Raw genomic sequence first — 15,685 nt, forward strand, 5'->3', positions numbered from 1 at the left:
AAACATTCTTATTTCTTTGTGTTGTATAAGTGAAGCGTGATCTTGCGATCAGATAGCTGATATGTTTTAATTAATAACCAGTTACCAAAATAAATGTCAGCATTGCATGCCTCTGCAAACCATGGATATGTAACTGTTTTACATTATTATTTAGAGGATATGTTTAAACTTTTTGTTTCAACAGTGCTGTGGTTAATGTGTGGATGTCTTTCGGCACAAAAACCACCTGCTTATGGTTAAGAAAAGATCATGTTTTGGACTAAAATACCCAGTTCAGGTGGAACAATCACTCGTCTCGCTCAGTTTTGTTGTTTGTTGGTCTCAAGCAGTAGTCTGCAGCGTGACAGCTGTTGCACCTGTGAGTGTCATACCATCCACCATGCCCTCCACCTCCCAATGACAAAGTCAGCTCATATACATGTAGCCTGCTCAGAACTTCTTAGAGGTGGTGATATGATTAGTATCAATTGTAATGATCCCTGGTTTGCAGTAATGTACACTACCAACATTTTCTCCAGGCGAGTGGGATGCAAAAGCCCTTACAAAGTCCTTTGCAGTACTTGCCTTTCACAAATCAGATTAAAAACAAAGGGTAAAAATGAAACTGGATTCAGTCTTCAGCCACTTTATGTCACATGTTCTAGTTATGTCCAAAACAATTTCATTTCTGGGATTTCATTTTTAAAACTTTTTCAACAACGTTTGGATGACTGGTTGCCCCACCTATGTCCATGGCAGTATTTGGAGTAACTCCTCTAGATGCTAGTTTAAGTAGAGCCCAAACCAAATCGACATTGTCTCTTTCTGCTCAGATCTCACCAGAAGGCTCATTCTGTGTAAATGGAAGGACTCTTCACCTCCAACATATGGACACTGCATTGGAAAAATTTATTAAAGGATCAACTGCACGCTTCTTTGCCACCTGGCAACTATTTTTAACTTTTGCGGCAAATATGGGAGCTGAAAAACTGTAATGAAAGACGCTACACTCCCCTACGTATGCCATCATTTTCCCTTTTTTAAATCTTTTTTAGTCATCTATTTATTCTTTCTTCTTTACCTTGTTTAAAAAAAAAGGGTCAGTAAAGGTGACTCTGCTGTCTGATTTTTATACAGATTCTTCCATCCTGACAAACCACTTGGTTATGGTTAGGAAAAGATGTGTTTTGGCTTCCAGTTTCAGAGGCACAGTCACCACAGGAAAAGCAGCAATGTCTCAGTAAGAAAAACTGGGCTGACTGGGCTGGGAATATGACTGTATGCATTTGCACAAAATATGGATCAACTTTAAAGGATACATGTCTTCTCTAAACCATCGAGCTCTGTTTTCTGTCATATTATCACAAACTATAAGAATTATTTCCTGAATCAAATGCACATCTTATAAAAGGTTTCTTTGCAGTGTCTTTGGTTCTGTGTGTGATCTTTTTCACTGTACACATTTTGACTCGTCACAGCAGGCAACACACAGGTGGAACTAGTGACACTAACGACGGCCCACAGGAGCAGAGCACTGGAGCTGTCAATCACACACAGCTGTTACTCATCAAAGTAATTACACCTGTCATGATGCACACTGTGAACAAGATCTTCTGAGGCTTTCAGTATACATAAAGCTACACCCTGACTTCCTACGTATAGCTCAAAATAAAGACACCACAGTTACATTTGGAAACTTTTCTTATTTATAACATGATTCACTTTTACTTACTGTTACTCAGTAGATGGTAGAAAAACCGTCTGTGAACATGCACTTGGTATTAATACAGTTCCAAAACAAAATTTACACTTGTGTGGAAGATCTGAAGACCAGAGAAGATCTGCAAAGTTAAAAGTCAGTGTTTAAATGAAGGAGCACAAGCTATAAGTTTGAAATGCACTTGCTTTAATTGATGTTTTATTAAACACGTTTTCCAGCTAATACTGCTATTGCGAAAATGTCATGTGTGGAAAAAAAACAGGACAAAGATATTTTCTGTCAAGGGAATTATTGATCACATGGAAGAAATATGTGAAAACTGTGTAAATATTAGAGAGGAATGTGAAGACTCTCGGCTGTACCCTTCAGACAGCAACAATGAAACAGAAAAAAGAAATTTATAGAAGAGTTAAAAAAAATTCAAGTTCATTTTTGTAGCTGTAACAGAGCTTCCGAAGCAAGACAAGATTCCAGTGTATACAATAATACTTTGTAATAAATTATCAAAATACCGGTAAGAAAACTCTCTGAGCACATTATAAAACACAGAACTGTCACACTGCTGTTTATAGACAATAATTTTTTTTAAAATATTCATCAAAGAAACAAAAGGCAAGAAAGCAACAATAAATACAAACTAAACCAGGCAGAAGTGTTAGGTATAAATTAAAATAGTGTAAAACAGTGCAGGACTGTACTGTAGGGAGACAGAAGGCTGCTCAGTGGTGAAGACTTTATTTTCACTAAGTTTTATTTTTTGTTCTCTTTGATCTGCAACCTCGCTGCACCTCAAAATGAGCTCTTTGAAATCTTTACGTCAATCACACATTAACGGGGCACATGTAATTTTTAGGTTTACCTCTTGTTTAACAAACGCAGGCCTAAATTTCTAAAAGTATGCAGGGTCAGAGATGTTCAGCAATCCTTGTCCCTTGACCCACCATCACTGTCACCCCTTTGAGTCTTTAACCATTCATCTTTTCAAACATGAGGGCAGCAGGTGCTGAAACATGAGACCCAGCGCTACTGGAAACAACAAAAGCTGCTTCTTTTTCATCATCTTAATCTCTCTGTGCCAATCTGCCTGCCTGGTAAAGCGATCCAAAGCCGTGTGACGTCCAGTTAACCAGAAACTGAGTGAAAGCTCGTCAGGTATGTTGAAATTTTCTTGCCGAAAACTGGGTTTGCCTTTTCCAGCGGCGGATGTAGTGGGTGTGCATCTAAGCTGTCTGGACTCCTTTGTAACCCTGCCGCTTTTGCTGGCGTGTGTTTTTCTTATACCTGTAAAAAAATAACACAGATCATCACTTACTTATTTCAAAATATGTGCTAATCAAATTATTGACGCTGTTTTCTACCATCTTTAAATGAAAAGCCATGTGAGGAAATGAAAACTGCACGGTGACCCAGTTTAAATGTCCAAAGAAACGTCTTTGAGATAATAATCATTGTCTGTGGTTTGACTTGTCTCTGCATGAAACAGAACAGGATGTTGAGGCAGACTTTACGTCACGAGGGGCTTGATTTGAAACCCAAGGTACACCTGCAGGTTTTACATGATGACAGCCGTTGTGTCTGAGTCATGATCTCAAGTCTATGATCACACTTTATTTGCACGTTACCAGAAACTAAATGCATCAGCGAACTAGAATTTACGGTTGTACACCTCCGCGCACCAGTGAAGAAATGCCAAATTTGAAGAAATTCCCTCCAGGTGTTCTTGAGATATCACATTCATGAGAATGCAAGAGACAAGGTCACAGTGACCTTGAGCTTTGACCACTGACCACCAAATTAAAATCAGTTCATCCTTGACTCAAAGTGGGTGTTTGTGCCAAATGTAAAGAAGTTTTCTCGAAGTGTTCTCGAGATATCACATTCACAAGAATGACGTGGATGCAAGGTAACAGTGACCTTGATTTTTGACTTTTGACCACTAAAATCTAATAAATTCATCCATGCGAAACACAAATTAGAAAAAAATTCCACAAGGCATCTTGAGATATCACAGTCACTAGGATAAGATAGATGAGGTCACAATGCCCTTGACCTATGACCACCCAAATCTGATCATTTCTTTGTTGAGTCCAAGAAGAGTCCAATTTGAAGAAATTCCTTCAAGGCTAAGGCATTGCATTCATGAGAATGGGACTGGTGTACGGGTGGACTGGTGGACAGGTGGATGGGCAGACAAACAACCCGAAAACATAATGCCTCCAGCCAAGGCTATCGCTGGCACGGAGGCATATAAAGTTTAAAAACTTTTTTAAAAACTTAAATTAGGCAAAATTCAATTTTCATTTAACAAGAACCTGAAAACAAGCTACATTTCATAGCCGGTCAAAGTGGAGCCAACTTTAACTACTTTGAAAATTCATCTTGTTAAGTTACTTGTTGAGTTCTGAAAGTCTGGAATAAGACTGTTAGGACTCCAGTGTGTGGAGTGTGTAAAATGTTTAAGATATTTTTTGACATTTTCATGTTCGTTTGATAGTGAGAGACAGGTATGAAAGGAAAGAGATGTGAGAAGACCTGCAGCAAAGGGCCCTGGCCCAGACTTGAACTCAAGCCACTGTGGTAAGGACTCAGCCTTACTGATACACGCTCTACGCAGTGAGCTACTGTGGCATCCAGCATGTAAAATGTTAATCTACAGAGCAACTCCTACATCAGTTAAAAGTGGTGCAGTAATTCAGTATTATAGTGCTGCAGTTCTATATTTAGTTTTAACATGTTGTGGAGTACAAGTAGCCCATTACAACACATTCTCACATATCGACATCTGATCATGGACTCCAGATATGACGTGCAAGGTACCCTGGGTGTGTTGGTTGTTGACATTCTGGGACGCCATGTCAAGTTCTACCTGTTGCATGCATTGTTTTCTTTCAAAATACACTTCCATTCTCACAGGAAATTCACTGTTTACATACTGTCTCTAAAATAAACGCGCTCCGTCAGTACAACAACCTGCATTGACGCATGTGGTTAGGTTTGGGCAACAAAAACATGTGGTTAGGTTTTGGAAAAAAGAAAAAGGTTTGGCTTTAGAATCTGGCGGGATGCGAACACCATGTTAGTGTTTGTTAGACCCATCCACCACCACTCCTGCACGCCCTGTTTGGACTTTCACTGCCTTAACTTTTGTTTTTATCTGACGTCAACGTGGATTTCGATTACTTCGGAGTGAGATTGGGTTGCCTATTACATTACAGAAAATGGAAATACTCAAGTACCTCAAAACACAACATTTACATATCATCATCTTACAAGCTGATAAGGCGAACTTGTTCACAAAGAATTGCTCATTTACACATCCAGCAGTTACAGAGCACCATTTGCTTTCATTTGGAGTCATGTTACTGTTCAGTATTCACTATCTTTTAGCTCCGCCTTTGGTCTCCACCAACTTCTGAGGAAAATATCTGACTTTTTAGCTACTAAATTCTTCACTATGTTCACCATCTTGTTGCTTACTGTGTCTCACAGCTGTTTGGTGCTAGGTAGGTAGCGTACAGTGGATTTTTACAGCTTTTTTTTGCCTGCTGCAGCTGTAAACGACACAATGAGAGCCGTAGGAATGAATCACAACAGTTAGTGTGAGTTCAAACTCACTGTAAAGCTCCATTAAGCCAAGGGGAGCAGCAGATTCAGGTGTTAAGTCTCTGTAGGTTCGTCACCAGGAGCAACCACTTTTACATTGTCCCATTGTTTTCACAGTTATTTTAAACATTGTTTTTTACAAATATTGATCTTAGCCATTCTTCCAGTAACTACTGGATATGATTGGGATTTTGGTGTATCATTATCCTGTTTTGAGAAACCTGGATATGCTAGCTGGAGTTATCCAACAGACTGCAGCATCTAAACACTTTATCTGGGTTTGTGATCGTTTTCTGCCATTGAAGGATACTGTGGAGATACAGCATGAGGAATGAAAGGTGAGCATTTGAAGGAAGTCAATTAAAGAATTGAAAATGTAATGTTTTCATTTAAAAAAGTGTTTTGGAAGTTGGCCAGCTTCATCCTTACAATGCATCTAATGCTATCAGCAAGCCACATCAACATCATACTATTACAAACAGTTAAGTTACATGAAAAGTCATTACTCTTGCAAACACACACACACTCACTCACTCACTGACTAAATCCTTACCATTTGCAGCAGAAGTAAAGAGCTCCAGCCAGACCTATAATCAGCAGACTCACACAGAAAACGGTCACAATAATCTGCTCTTCTCCCATTGGCTGAACAACGAGCTCCGGGTTGCTGCATCTGGGGCCGTAGAAGCCCCTCTCACACCTGCAACACAAAGAGACGAGTCATGCATGATCACACCTGATAATTAAAACTAGCAGACACACACACACAGACGCACACATAGGATCATGATCGTACTTGCAGTGGTGCTCGTTGATGTCCACCAGCAGCATGCACTGGCCGTTGTTCATGCAGTAGCTGTCAAAAGTGCTGTCGCAGTTCTGTGTTGATCGCTTCACCACATGAGGGCGCTCTTCTCCCTGTCCTGAAACACCGACAACAAGACAGCTGATGGAAATCTTTTCACAGGAAACTGCATCATTTACACTGAGAGGGAATACATATTTAGACAAGCAGACAGCAGGTGTTTAGACACCCTCTGGTCTCGTTGACTAATCCCCAAATCTGAGTATTAAACTACCACTGTGACAGGTATTTATTACCTCAACTGTGTTTGCATTGTTCCATTTTTTTGCAGTAATAAAAGTGCCATTATTGGGATGTGAGAGTGCAGAATCAGTAACATCTTCTTAACCACCAAACCACTCAATTTTTATATGCAATATTTGTATTAGAGCTGCAACAATTAGTCGATCTAGGAAATAAATCTGCAGCTAATAGTCATTTAAATTATTTTTCAAGCAAAACTGTCAAACCTGTGGTGGTTCTGAAATGCTAAAAGTTGTTGCTTTTTTAAGTCTTACATTAAAGTAAATTAAATATTTGGGGGATTTAGACATTTGATGACATCACCGTGTGTCCTAGCATGATAGGATGAGCATTTGGAGACGCAGATGGAGGCGTGCGTCTACTGCTAGCTCACCTAGCACCACTGAGCTAGCTAATGTTACAGTTTGGGAATGGAAGACACCATTGATGTTAACATCTCACACTCTCTTGAGCTCAAGTCTCTTGTCCATGAGTAAATGCACACTTCCTTCAGGGCAGTGACACGGTTGGTGGGTGTACTTCGGTAGAAAGAAAATAGCTCTACATGAAACTGCTCACAACAAGGTCTGTGGATTATCTTGAGCAACCAGGTCATAAATTCTGGAAAGACACATTGTTGTTGAGTTTTTTTCTCTTGGTGCTTTGAACACCAAAATATTGGAGAGAAGGCAGACATCTCTACGGCCGATATCTTCAACACTCTGCAACTCACACCAAAACAGTCTGGACTGATAAACAGCACTACAGGTAAGAGGAAAAATATGTATTTTTTGCTGTACTACTGCAGAGTTCATCAGTGTTACAACACACTTCATGGCGTGCTGCACCAAAAATAAAACACATGATACTAAATGCAAAAAATATCACTTACAGTTATCAGGAGAGTAGTATCCCTTACTGTCTAAGATTACTTCTAGTTCTCCAAATGCATTTCAATACTTTGAATTATTTTTTTATAGTATTTCAAAGACATGCATGTTTTTTATACTGTACTTCACAAATAAAGTGATTTGTTACATTTGTGTGGGTGAATACCTGCAGAGAGAGAGGAGCTGTCCGCAGTCTGCAGTCTGGATGAGACACTCTTGGTGAGAACATACGGCCAGAGCAACATGACACCTGTTGAAAAGAGAATTTTGGTCTCATTAATTACACTGGATTAAAGGTCATTCTGTCGGCTTTGTATGGGTATTGAGTTATACCAGTCCTGTGTAGGCAGTAATGTTTCTGTTTACTTGAACAATCACAGAAAACCCTGTCTCCCAACCTTTTTGGATCTGAAAATCAACATGTAATTTATGAGCTGTGATTAATTTGAAAAAGTGATTTTCTCCTCTAAAATTGTTTAATTTCAATTTTTTAAGGGGGCCAAAAATGTAAAATTATCTTATATTTCACAAGAAAAAATGAACTATTCGAAAAAAAACAGTAACGTTTTTTTCAATTATATTAAATAAAGATCTTGGGAGGCTTTTGGGGGTCCAGACCAATCACTTCATTGATTTTTAGACATGTTGGTTAACATACTGATACATTTTTTTCCCCATTTGATTTTTAACATCACATGTGTGATTATTCAAGATGAGGAAAAACCTGAATTCATAACTTAAAAGTGTTCTCCTATATGAACACTTTGGTTGTTGACCTTATCACGTGCAAATGTCATTTTCACATACACGTCAACATGAGTAAGAAATGTGCTTTGACTCTAGATCTGTACCATGATACTGCATGTGAGTGCAGTGCGTTCACACGGCTCCACAGTGATTGTTTGTTTACCGTGTTTTGATAAGACGCTACACCAGCATCAAGAAAAAATTCAAAGATCATAAATATATCTTTTGGCAAGAAACATGCGATTCCCTGCCAAGCTTCTCTGTGTAAACTTTGCCAACTGGGACATGATGATGTGGTGTGGCCCGTGTTGCCCGGCCCCACATGCCTGTACCAGCCTGCACAGCTTTATAATGCACTGCATTAGCAGACGCCCACATTCCTGCAGACGGGAGAGGGAAAAAAACACATGAACCTGGATGCACGATGTTTCTGGTTATGACTGGTTATGAATCTGGTTATACTTGCTATAAAAGCCTGGCCATGGCGCCTTCTCTGGGTTTCTGTTCCTGTCTGTTGTTATGGCTGCAGAGATATTTTCCTCTGTTTTCTGTGAGAGGAGCAGCCTGGTTGTTGGGTGTTCCTGACGTGGCTGATGGGTGTAAAGTACATAGTGCACTCGAGCTGGAAGTATTGACGAAGCAACTTTGCTGTATTACCAATTAATCACTGTCCAATCAACCCATTTATATCATTAGTCACTGACTCACTGTAATCTGGCAGGAGCCGGTTCTATCCACCCATCTCCCTCGCTTTAATTTGGACGGGAATTACAACAGTACTTTTCCAACAGTTTGCGCAACCTTTGGCTTTGTGAAAAGTTTAATATGCAACACTGAAATGGTTCATACAAATATAAATAAATGTAGGGTGAAGGTGAGCAGCGCACAGTAAGCCTACTTTATATGACACTGATAATCAAGAGGAGCTAAATGAGGGACGGTTATCAGTGCAGGTAAACTCCTATCATGGTGGATAACCCGTTAATACACAGTGTAAATAAACAAAGGGAGGAATAAAAGCGGCAGTTGCATAGAAATTACTACAAAATTCTAAAGTGGTTTATTTCAGGAGGCAAAAGAAAAAAAATCCAAATGAAAAATTAGCATTCATATGATGACTTGCAGTTGTTGTGATGTCAGAATGTGAGTACATTTACTCAAGTACTGCGCTTGAGCACTATTTTGAGGTACTTGTTCTCTCCACTGCACTTCACAGGGAAATGTACTTTTTCCCTTAGTATTTTCCACTACAATTACTGGTTGTTCTTCAGTTTACAACATTTTTGTGGCACGGTGGCGCAGTGGTAAGCGTTGTCTCCTCACAGCAAGAGGGTTACTGGTTCAAACCCAGCGTGGGGGAGCCCTTTTGCGCAGAGTTTGCATGTTCTCCCCGTGTCAGCGTGGGGTTTCTCTGGGTACTCATGCAGATTAGGTCAATTGGTGACTCTAAATAGCCCCCACCATGTCAAGCTCCGCCTGTTACATGCATTGCCTTTTTTCCAAGATACAGGTTATGTCGTTTTTCCTTCAACAACAAACCCATGTAGTTATGTTTGGCCAACACACACACACACACACACACACACACGGTAGGGTTTAGGCAACAAAAGAACAGGGTTTGGCTTTAGTGAACACTGGCCTCCTGGGTGAAAGTCGGTGGTTGTTGGATCCATCTCCCACTCATCCTACTCGGACTTTCACAGCCTTAACTTTCGTTCTTGTCCCACCGTGTTTCCCCCTGACCCCGCTGGGTTGGCTGCATATCATGCCGAAGGGGCCGTGAAAGGACGGCTATTTTGTTGGTGTCTGATGTTGGAAGTCACTGCCCAAGCGCCAGATTTCGATGATTTTGGAGTGACACAGGGTTGTGTGACGACATCACAGATTTTTAAATCGCTTTTTTCAGCTCGAGGAAGGTTTTAAACATAGGCTATAAAATGTCCATGGATCAAAACTCATAATACAAAGAGTCATAATTAACCTTGTTTGCAATTCGAGGTGTCCTGTCAACAGTTAAATAGATGTCTCTTTTATAATGGCAGTCTACAGGGAAAATACTTTTTGAGCCGCAGGGGGTTTTTTTGTTGTTTTTTTTGGGCTGCAATACCGCAAATGGCCACTGGGAAAAACTGGAAACAAGGCCAAGCAGTGTTCCTGGTGGCCTGCTATATATGTAATGAGCAGAAGCTAACACACTGTCCTTATGCATCCAAAACTGACACTAGAGGGGTACCTGGAGCGGCATAGTTTGAAGCATTGTAATATTGGTACATTCACCTCAGCAAAGCATCTGAGTACCTCCTCCACTTTTGGGTACGCCACAGTTTATACAAGCTTGAATGTTCTATGACTTTTTATAGAGAGGAATAACCCTGAACAACAAGCAAATGACAAATTTAATCAGACCACATGTGCTTTCAAATAATAAATCTTCCATTCACGGTTTAATTGCCAACATCCTTCAGCATCCCTCAGGCTCTGAGATCAGCATGTGCGTCAACTGATTAACACAGGTATGTGGCAAAGGCCCTCACCTGACTCCAAAAACTTCCACTCCGGGCGATCTTTTCAGCACTTTGCACTTGAATTATTAAAAGTAAAAGAATATCATTACACACGGGACGGACCTGTTGTTTAAAATTAGTGGATTAATACTTATTAGCATCTTAATACAATTAGTTGAGGTAGCTTAAATTATTGTGTACATAACAATACAGACAGTTTTATCAGGTGGTCATATCTTTTGTAGGTTTTGATCTAGCTGCTGTCCATAAAATGTAATGTAAAAAGTGTCATATTTTGCTTTGAAATGTAGTGGAGAATAAGTATAAAATAGCATGATGGAAAGTAGAAGCACTGTCTTGACAAACTATGCATGCATGTAATGCACAAGTAATAATAATCCAGTGGTTTAACATATAATATAAAATTTTAGGACCATTCTGCTGCTAAATGAGAACGTTAATTTTACTTTTGATACTCTAAGGATATTTTATTGGTACTACTTAAATACTTTTACCTAAGCACATTTTTAAGTCTACAGCTTTTACATTCAATGGAGCAATTTTGGTACTTTTTGGTACTTGAGTAAACGATCTGTCACCACACTGAAAACTGCAAAGCAAAAACAGTAATTAGTTGTCAGATAAATGTAGTGGAGTCAGTGGGGATGAGTAAAAATTTCAAGGTTAAGTATTTAGATTGTTTATTTAAGTAAAAGTTGCAGTGCCAAAATGGGAAAATACTCTAGTAAAAGTACTAGTCCTGCATTTAAAATGTTACTTAGGGTTAATGAAAATACAGAAGTACCGCCAGCTAAATGTACTAAAAGTATCAAAAGTATGAGTATTCATTTTGCAGGAAAAATGGCACCTGTGAGTGTTATTAGACATTATTGGATCATCAAGACTGGTGCATCAGTTTGTCAAAATGCAGCTAATTTAAACCAGCCTATGTGGACTACTGTTGGTTTAATCTACAACAATTCTTTGTATTTCATAAAATGACAAAGAAAAGTACAATAGTTCAGCCTAAAGTAACAGAGTCAAAATATAAAGTAGCATAAAATGTAAATACTCGGGTACAGGTTTTGTACAAGGAATGCAAAGCAAGCACAAGAGGGGCTTAATAGGATGATGGGCAGGGAAGGTAAAAAAAAAAGCCAAGTGTGAATACTATAGATTGTGGTCAGTTTGTTAATGATCTGAACATCTGTTATAGAAGGTTTGATGTGAAAGACCCAAGGATAGGCTGCAGCACCGGTGGCAAGCAGATAGGTAGCTACGAAACTATTCAACTGTCAAAACCAGACCCAACAAAGCCCCAGGACCTGATGGTCTGAGAGGAAGGGTACTTAAAGTGTGCTCTGACCAGCTTACAGGGCCTGTCACTCAGTTGACTGCCAAACAGTTGTTTTTTCCATACTCACAGAACAAAATCTACTGTCTCCTAAAGATTTTAGACCAGTTTAACTCACTTCACTCGTAGGGTGCTTTCAGACATAGAGTTGTCTTGCTTTGGTCTGAATCAGGGATTAATTTTGTTACAAAGCTGTACAATTGCCTAGAGTTGGTTCATGTTCTCACAGCAGCATTTACAAGCAGATCAGATCAAATGCCTTGCGCTAGAAAGCTCTCTTGATTGGCCAGAATTTCCATGCAGGAAAAATCCAGGAAGTAAAAAAGATGTTGAAGAAGAGTACACTTGCAAGATGAATGTGACACTTTCTAATGTCACAATGGAGGGACAACTACGCAGGTTGATTTTAGCGCTGCTCATCGTGGACTATATTGTTGTCATTGTTCATTTTAGTCAAACCGTACAGTTTGAAAACGAGGCGCGGCTCCAACTAGAAAACAATGTTTTGATGCATTGGATGTGCTGAATGTGCATATTAAGGCAGTACAGGAGGAGGTGCACATTAATAATCCTCCAGGACTGTAACATGCTCATGTTTAACCCAGACAATGTGTCATGTGACTGCAGCTGGTTCAGATCGAGATCCGAACATGTTCTCACCACAAACGAACCACACCAGAGTTCTTCTCCTCAAGAAGGTGCACACCTGAGTGCGATTGCTGTGTTCACACCTGCCCAAATTAACTGAACTTAGGGGGCAAACTAACTTGAGTTCAACTGAACCAAACCAAACAGGGCAGGTGTAAAAGCACCCTTAGCTAAGTGTATGGAGGGAGTGGTCAGCATCCATCTTAAGTCCTCTGTAGGGGATCAGCTCGACCCCCTGTAATTAACTTAAAAATCACACAGGGGGACAGAGGATGCTATTCTCACCATAGCGGACCATATAGCAAGACACCTACAACAACCAAAATCATTTGCTCATGTACTTTTTATTGATTTTAGCTCTGATTTTAACATGATGCAAATCAACACTCTTTTAGATTGACTTTTTAAGATGAATGTCAATGGTGGTCTTATTCATTGAATATGAAACTTTTTTTTAACTGAATGTCCTCAGAGGGTTTAAATGAATGGGTCTACTCAGACAAGCTTGTTTTAAATACTGGGGCACCGCAGGGCTGTGTGCTGTCACCACTGCTGTTTTCCATTTATACAAATAAAATGAATAATGTCAAGCTGTTTGAATATGCAGATCATTTGGCTCTGGTTAGTCTTCTCCTGTAGATAATGCCATGTATGAAGAGGCTTACTTCATGACAAGAAAACTGGAAATGATGAGGCCAAAACAAAAGAACTTATAAATGGAACCAGTCATATCCTCCCTGTCATCATATTTAATAACCAGCCTGTGGAAAAGTGGAACAATTTAGGTACTTGGGTACAACTATTGATCAGACATTAGCCTTTAATGGAAACTCAGAGAGCATTTCCAAGAGAGCCAATCAGCACCTGCTTTTTAATCAGGAAGCTGAAGAGCTTCACTGTTAGCCAACACATACTTCCAATAGCATAGAGAATCCTGGTTAAAAGCATTTTATCATTTAACATTACAGCATAGTGGCAACCTGAGTGCAAGGAGCAAAAACAGGCTCTCCATTGTCATTAACATTAGAGGTAAGTCACAGAAGCAAGTCAGCACTATCTGACAGTGCTGTACGCAGGAAGGCTAAACATGTAATTGCCAATGCCTCACATCCATTACACTCAGAGTTTGAGCTGCTCCTGTCTGGGTGTCGATTTAAGGTCCATAGAGCCAGTCAGAACATATATAAGAAGTCCTTTATTCCCGTGCCGTACAGGCAATGAACACAGGATGACTGTATCAGGAACACTACTATTGTTATAAGATGTGCTCTCTTTTACTATTTATTTGCCTATTTGCACATTTTTAATCATATTTATTGTTAAACTGTACGTTTTAATTGTGTATTGTGTTGTGTGTCTGTCTGTGCATTTGATTTTTGAGAAGCCAAAGACAGATTTCCACTGAGGTGGAAAATAAAGTTATCTATTTATCTACTGTGTATATATATATATATATATATATATATATATCAAAAGTAACAGTAGCCTACCTCAGAACTGCATTTTAATAAAGTATTTGCGTAAATTTACTCAGTTACTTTTTATCTAAGTAGCTTTAATGTCTTTTCTGGTGTCTTTGCTTTGCTGAGTTTAGCTGTAGGTGGATTACCTGTCGTGTTTCTGACCTGATCTCAGCTCTGCTTTTACAGTAATAACTTCAAACTGAGTCCACACCTGAAACCTCCCAGCTCTAATCCATACCTCAAATAACTATGTGAACTTGACTTTGTATCAAACACTAAAAAAACAGAACTTACCGATCAGTGAGAGGAGCGCGGAGGGTTTGCTGTTCCCCATCTCAGAGCCGACAGGTCGCTGACAGGAGGCTCGCTCGGTGGGCTCTCAGGTGAGGAGCAGGGTGGATTAAAGACGCTTCCGATTTGCCAAAATAACTATTAGATAAAGGGGGGCAGGCGATACCTCCTCTGGCAGATCCTGACGGACTCAATCCTGCGGTCTGGGTGTGGTGACAGACTCCTGTAATTTAGACAATTTTACACTTCAAAGGTCCAAATAAAAAGAGAGACCCTGAAGGCACCGTTTTACCGAGAGGAAAAAAACAAGGAGGAGCTGCTCCTGTCATCCCTCTATCACTGATGGGCTTTTTTATTTATTTATTTAACAGATAGAAAGTGGTGAAAGAAGAATTTGGATCCTTTACTTGAGAAAAAGTCAAACTACAATGTAAAAATACTCTACAAATTAAAGTCCCCCATTCAAAAAGAGTCAATGTGGAGATTTTTATATACTGTATCCTGTAACCATGCAACATATTGGAGTAGTAGTGTAGTAAATTGCTGAAAAATACATGTAGTGCAGTAAAAACAGCAACATATTTAGGGTTAGTTGTAAGGGTTGCTTGAAAAGTCTGTTCAACACAATTCATTCAATACAATTTTATCTATATACATGAAAAGTCTCCATAGGTATCCGTACAGGTATCCATCCATCTGTTAGTCTATCATCGATATTCAGTAGTTGGACTGATAGATGTGCATGGGTTGGATACAGATGTCAAATGTATGAATGTATGAATATTTGCAAGACTGTGAAACTGTGTGTCAATAAGATACCTGACATATGACAAACACAAAGTATATCTCATTCAGTTAAGGACATTAGTTCAAACTGAACAGAAGTTTGCAAAGAAGGAGTGCAAAATAGATAAAGTGCACTATAGGAAGCTTAGCTGTAGGTAACACCTGCTGAGAGTTGGTAACATAGTTCAAAATAATGATATGTTTTAGGCAACAGGACAGTAGTTAAGATGGCATATGGTTGGATCCGGTGACTGACATAGACAGCTCAGTAATTGAAAAACAAGTATGACAAAGAAATGTACCTATGCTGGCTGAAAACGCTCTTTGTTAGTGAACTGAGCTGAAACACGTCTAATCTTTGTGGAATTTTGTGGGTTTGGTGGTATTGTGGTCAACTGGCCAGAAGCTTAAAAGGATCAACCCTGTGTAACCACATAAAACGTCCATGTTACAATTTACCCCGTTAGGTTGTGCCCCACGCTCCCCTATAAAGTAGCATAAAATGGAAATACTCGAGTAAAGTTCAAGTACTTCAAAACTGTTTCTTAGTGCGGTGTTGAGTAAATGTACTTAGTCACTCTTATAGTTACTTTCCACCAGTGCAGACAAATGT

At 39.5% G+C, this 15,685-nt stretch overlaps 1 protein-coding gene across 1 annotated transcript; it reads right to left on the reverse strand.

The window, feature by feature from the left end:
• Nucleotides 1–1,864: 1,864 nt before the first annotated feature.
• LOC117252971 (proepiregulin-like) lies at nucleotides 1,865–14,556 on the reverse strand. Its single transcript, XM_033620279.2, has 5 exons — nucleotides 14,290–14,556; nucleotides 7,446–7,529; nucleotides 6,099–6,225; nucleotides 5,856–6,002; nucleotides 1,865–2,980 (listed from the first exon to the last, which is right to left on the reverse strand). The coding sequence occupies exons 1-5, from the start codon at nucleotides 14,327–14,329 to the stop codon at nucleotides 2,920–2,922; spliced, it is 459 nt and encodes a 152-aa protein (XP_033476170.1). The 5' UTR covers nucleotides 14,330–14,556; the 3' UTR covers nucleotides 1,865–2,919.
• Between the last annotated feature and the right edge of the window lie 1,129 nt (nucleotides 14,557–15,685).

Source organism: Epinephelus lanceolatus, chromosome 9 (genome assembly GCF_041903045.1).
Source record: "Epinephelus lanceolatus isolate andai-2023 chromosome 9, ASM4190304v1, whole genome shotgun sequence".
Taxonomy (NCBI): domain Eukaryota; kingdom Metazoa; phylum Chordata; class Actinopteri; order Perciformes; family Serranidae; genus Epinephelus; species Epinephelus lanceolatus.

Excerpts from the sequence above, each read along its gene's own strand:
- LOC117252971 (XM_033620279.2), bottom strand. The coding sequence starts at position 14,329 with ATGGGGAACAGCAAACCCTCCGCGCTCCTCTCACTGATCG. Across the intron at positions 7,530-14,289 it reads CGCGCTCCTCTCACTGATCG|GTGTCATGTTGCTCTGGCCG; the intron begins GTAAGTTCTGTT and ends TCTTTTCAACAG. Across the intron at positions 6,226-7,445 it reads CAGCTCCTCTCTCTCTGCAG|GACAGGGAGAAGAGCGCCCT; the intron begins GTATTCACCCAC and ends TCGGTGTTTCAG.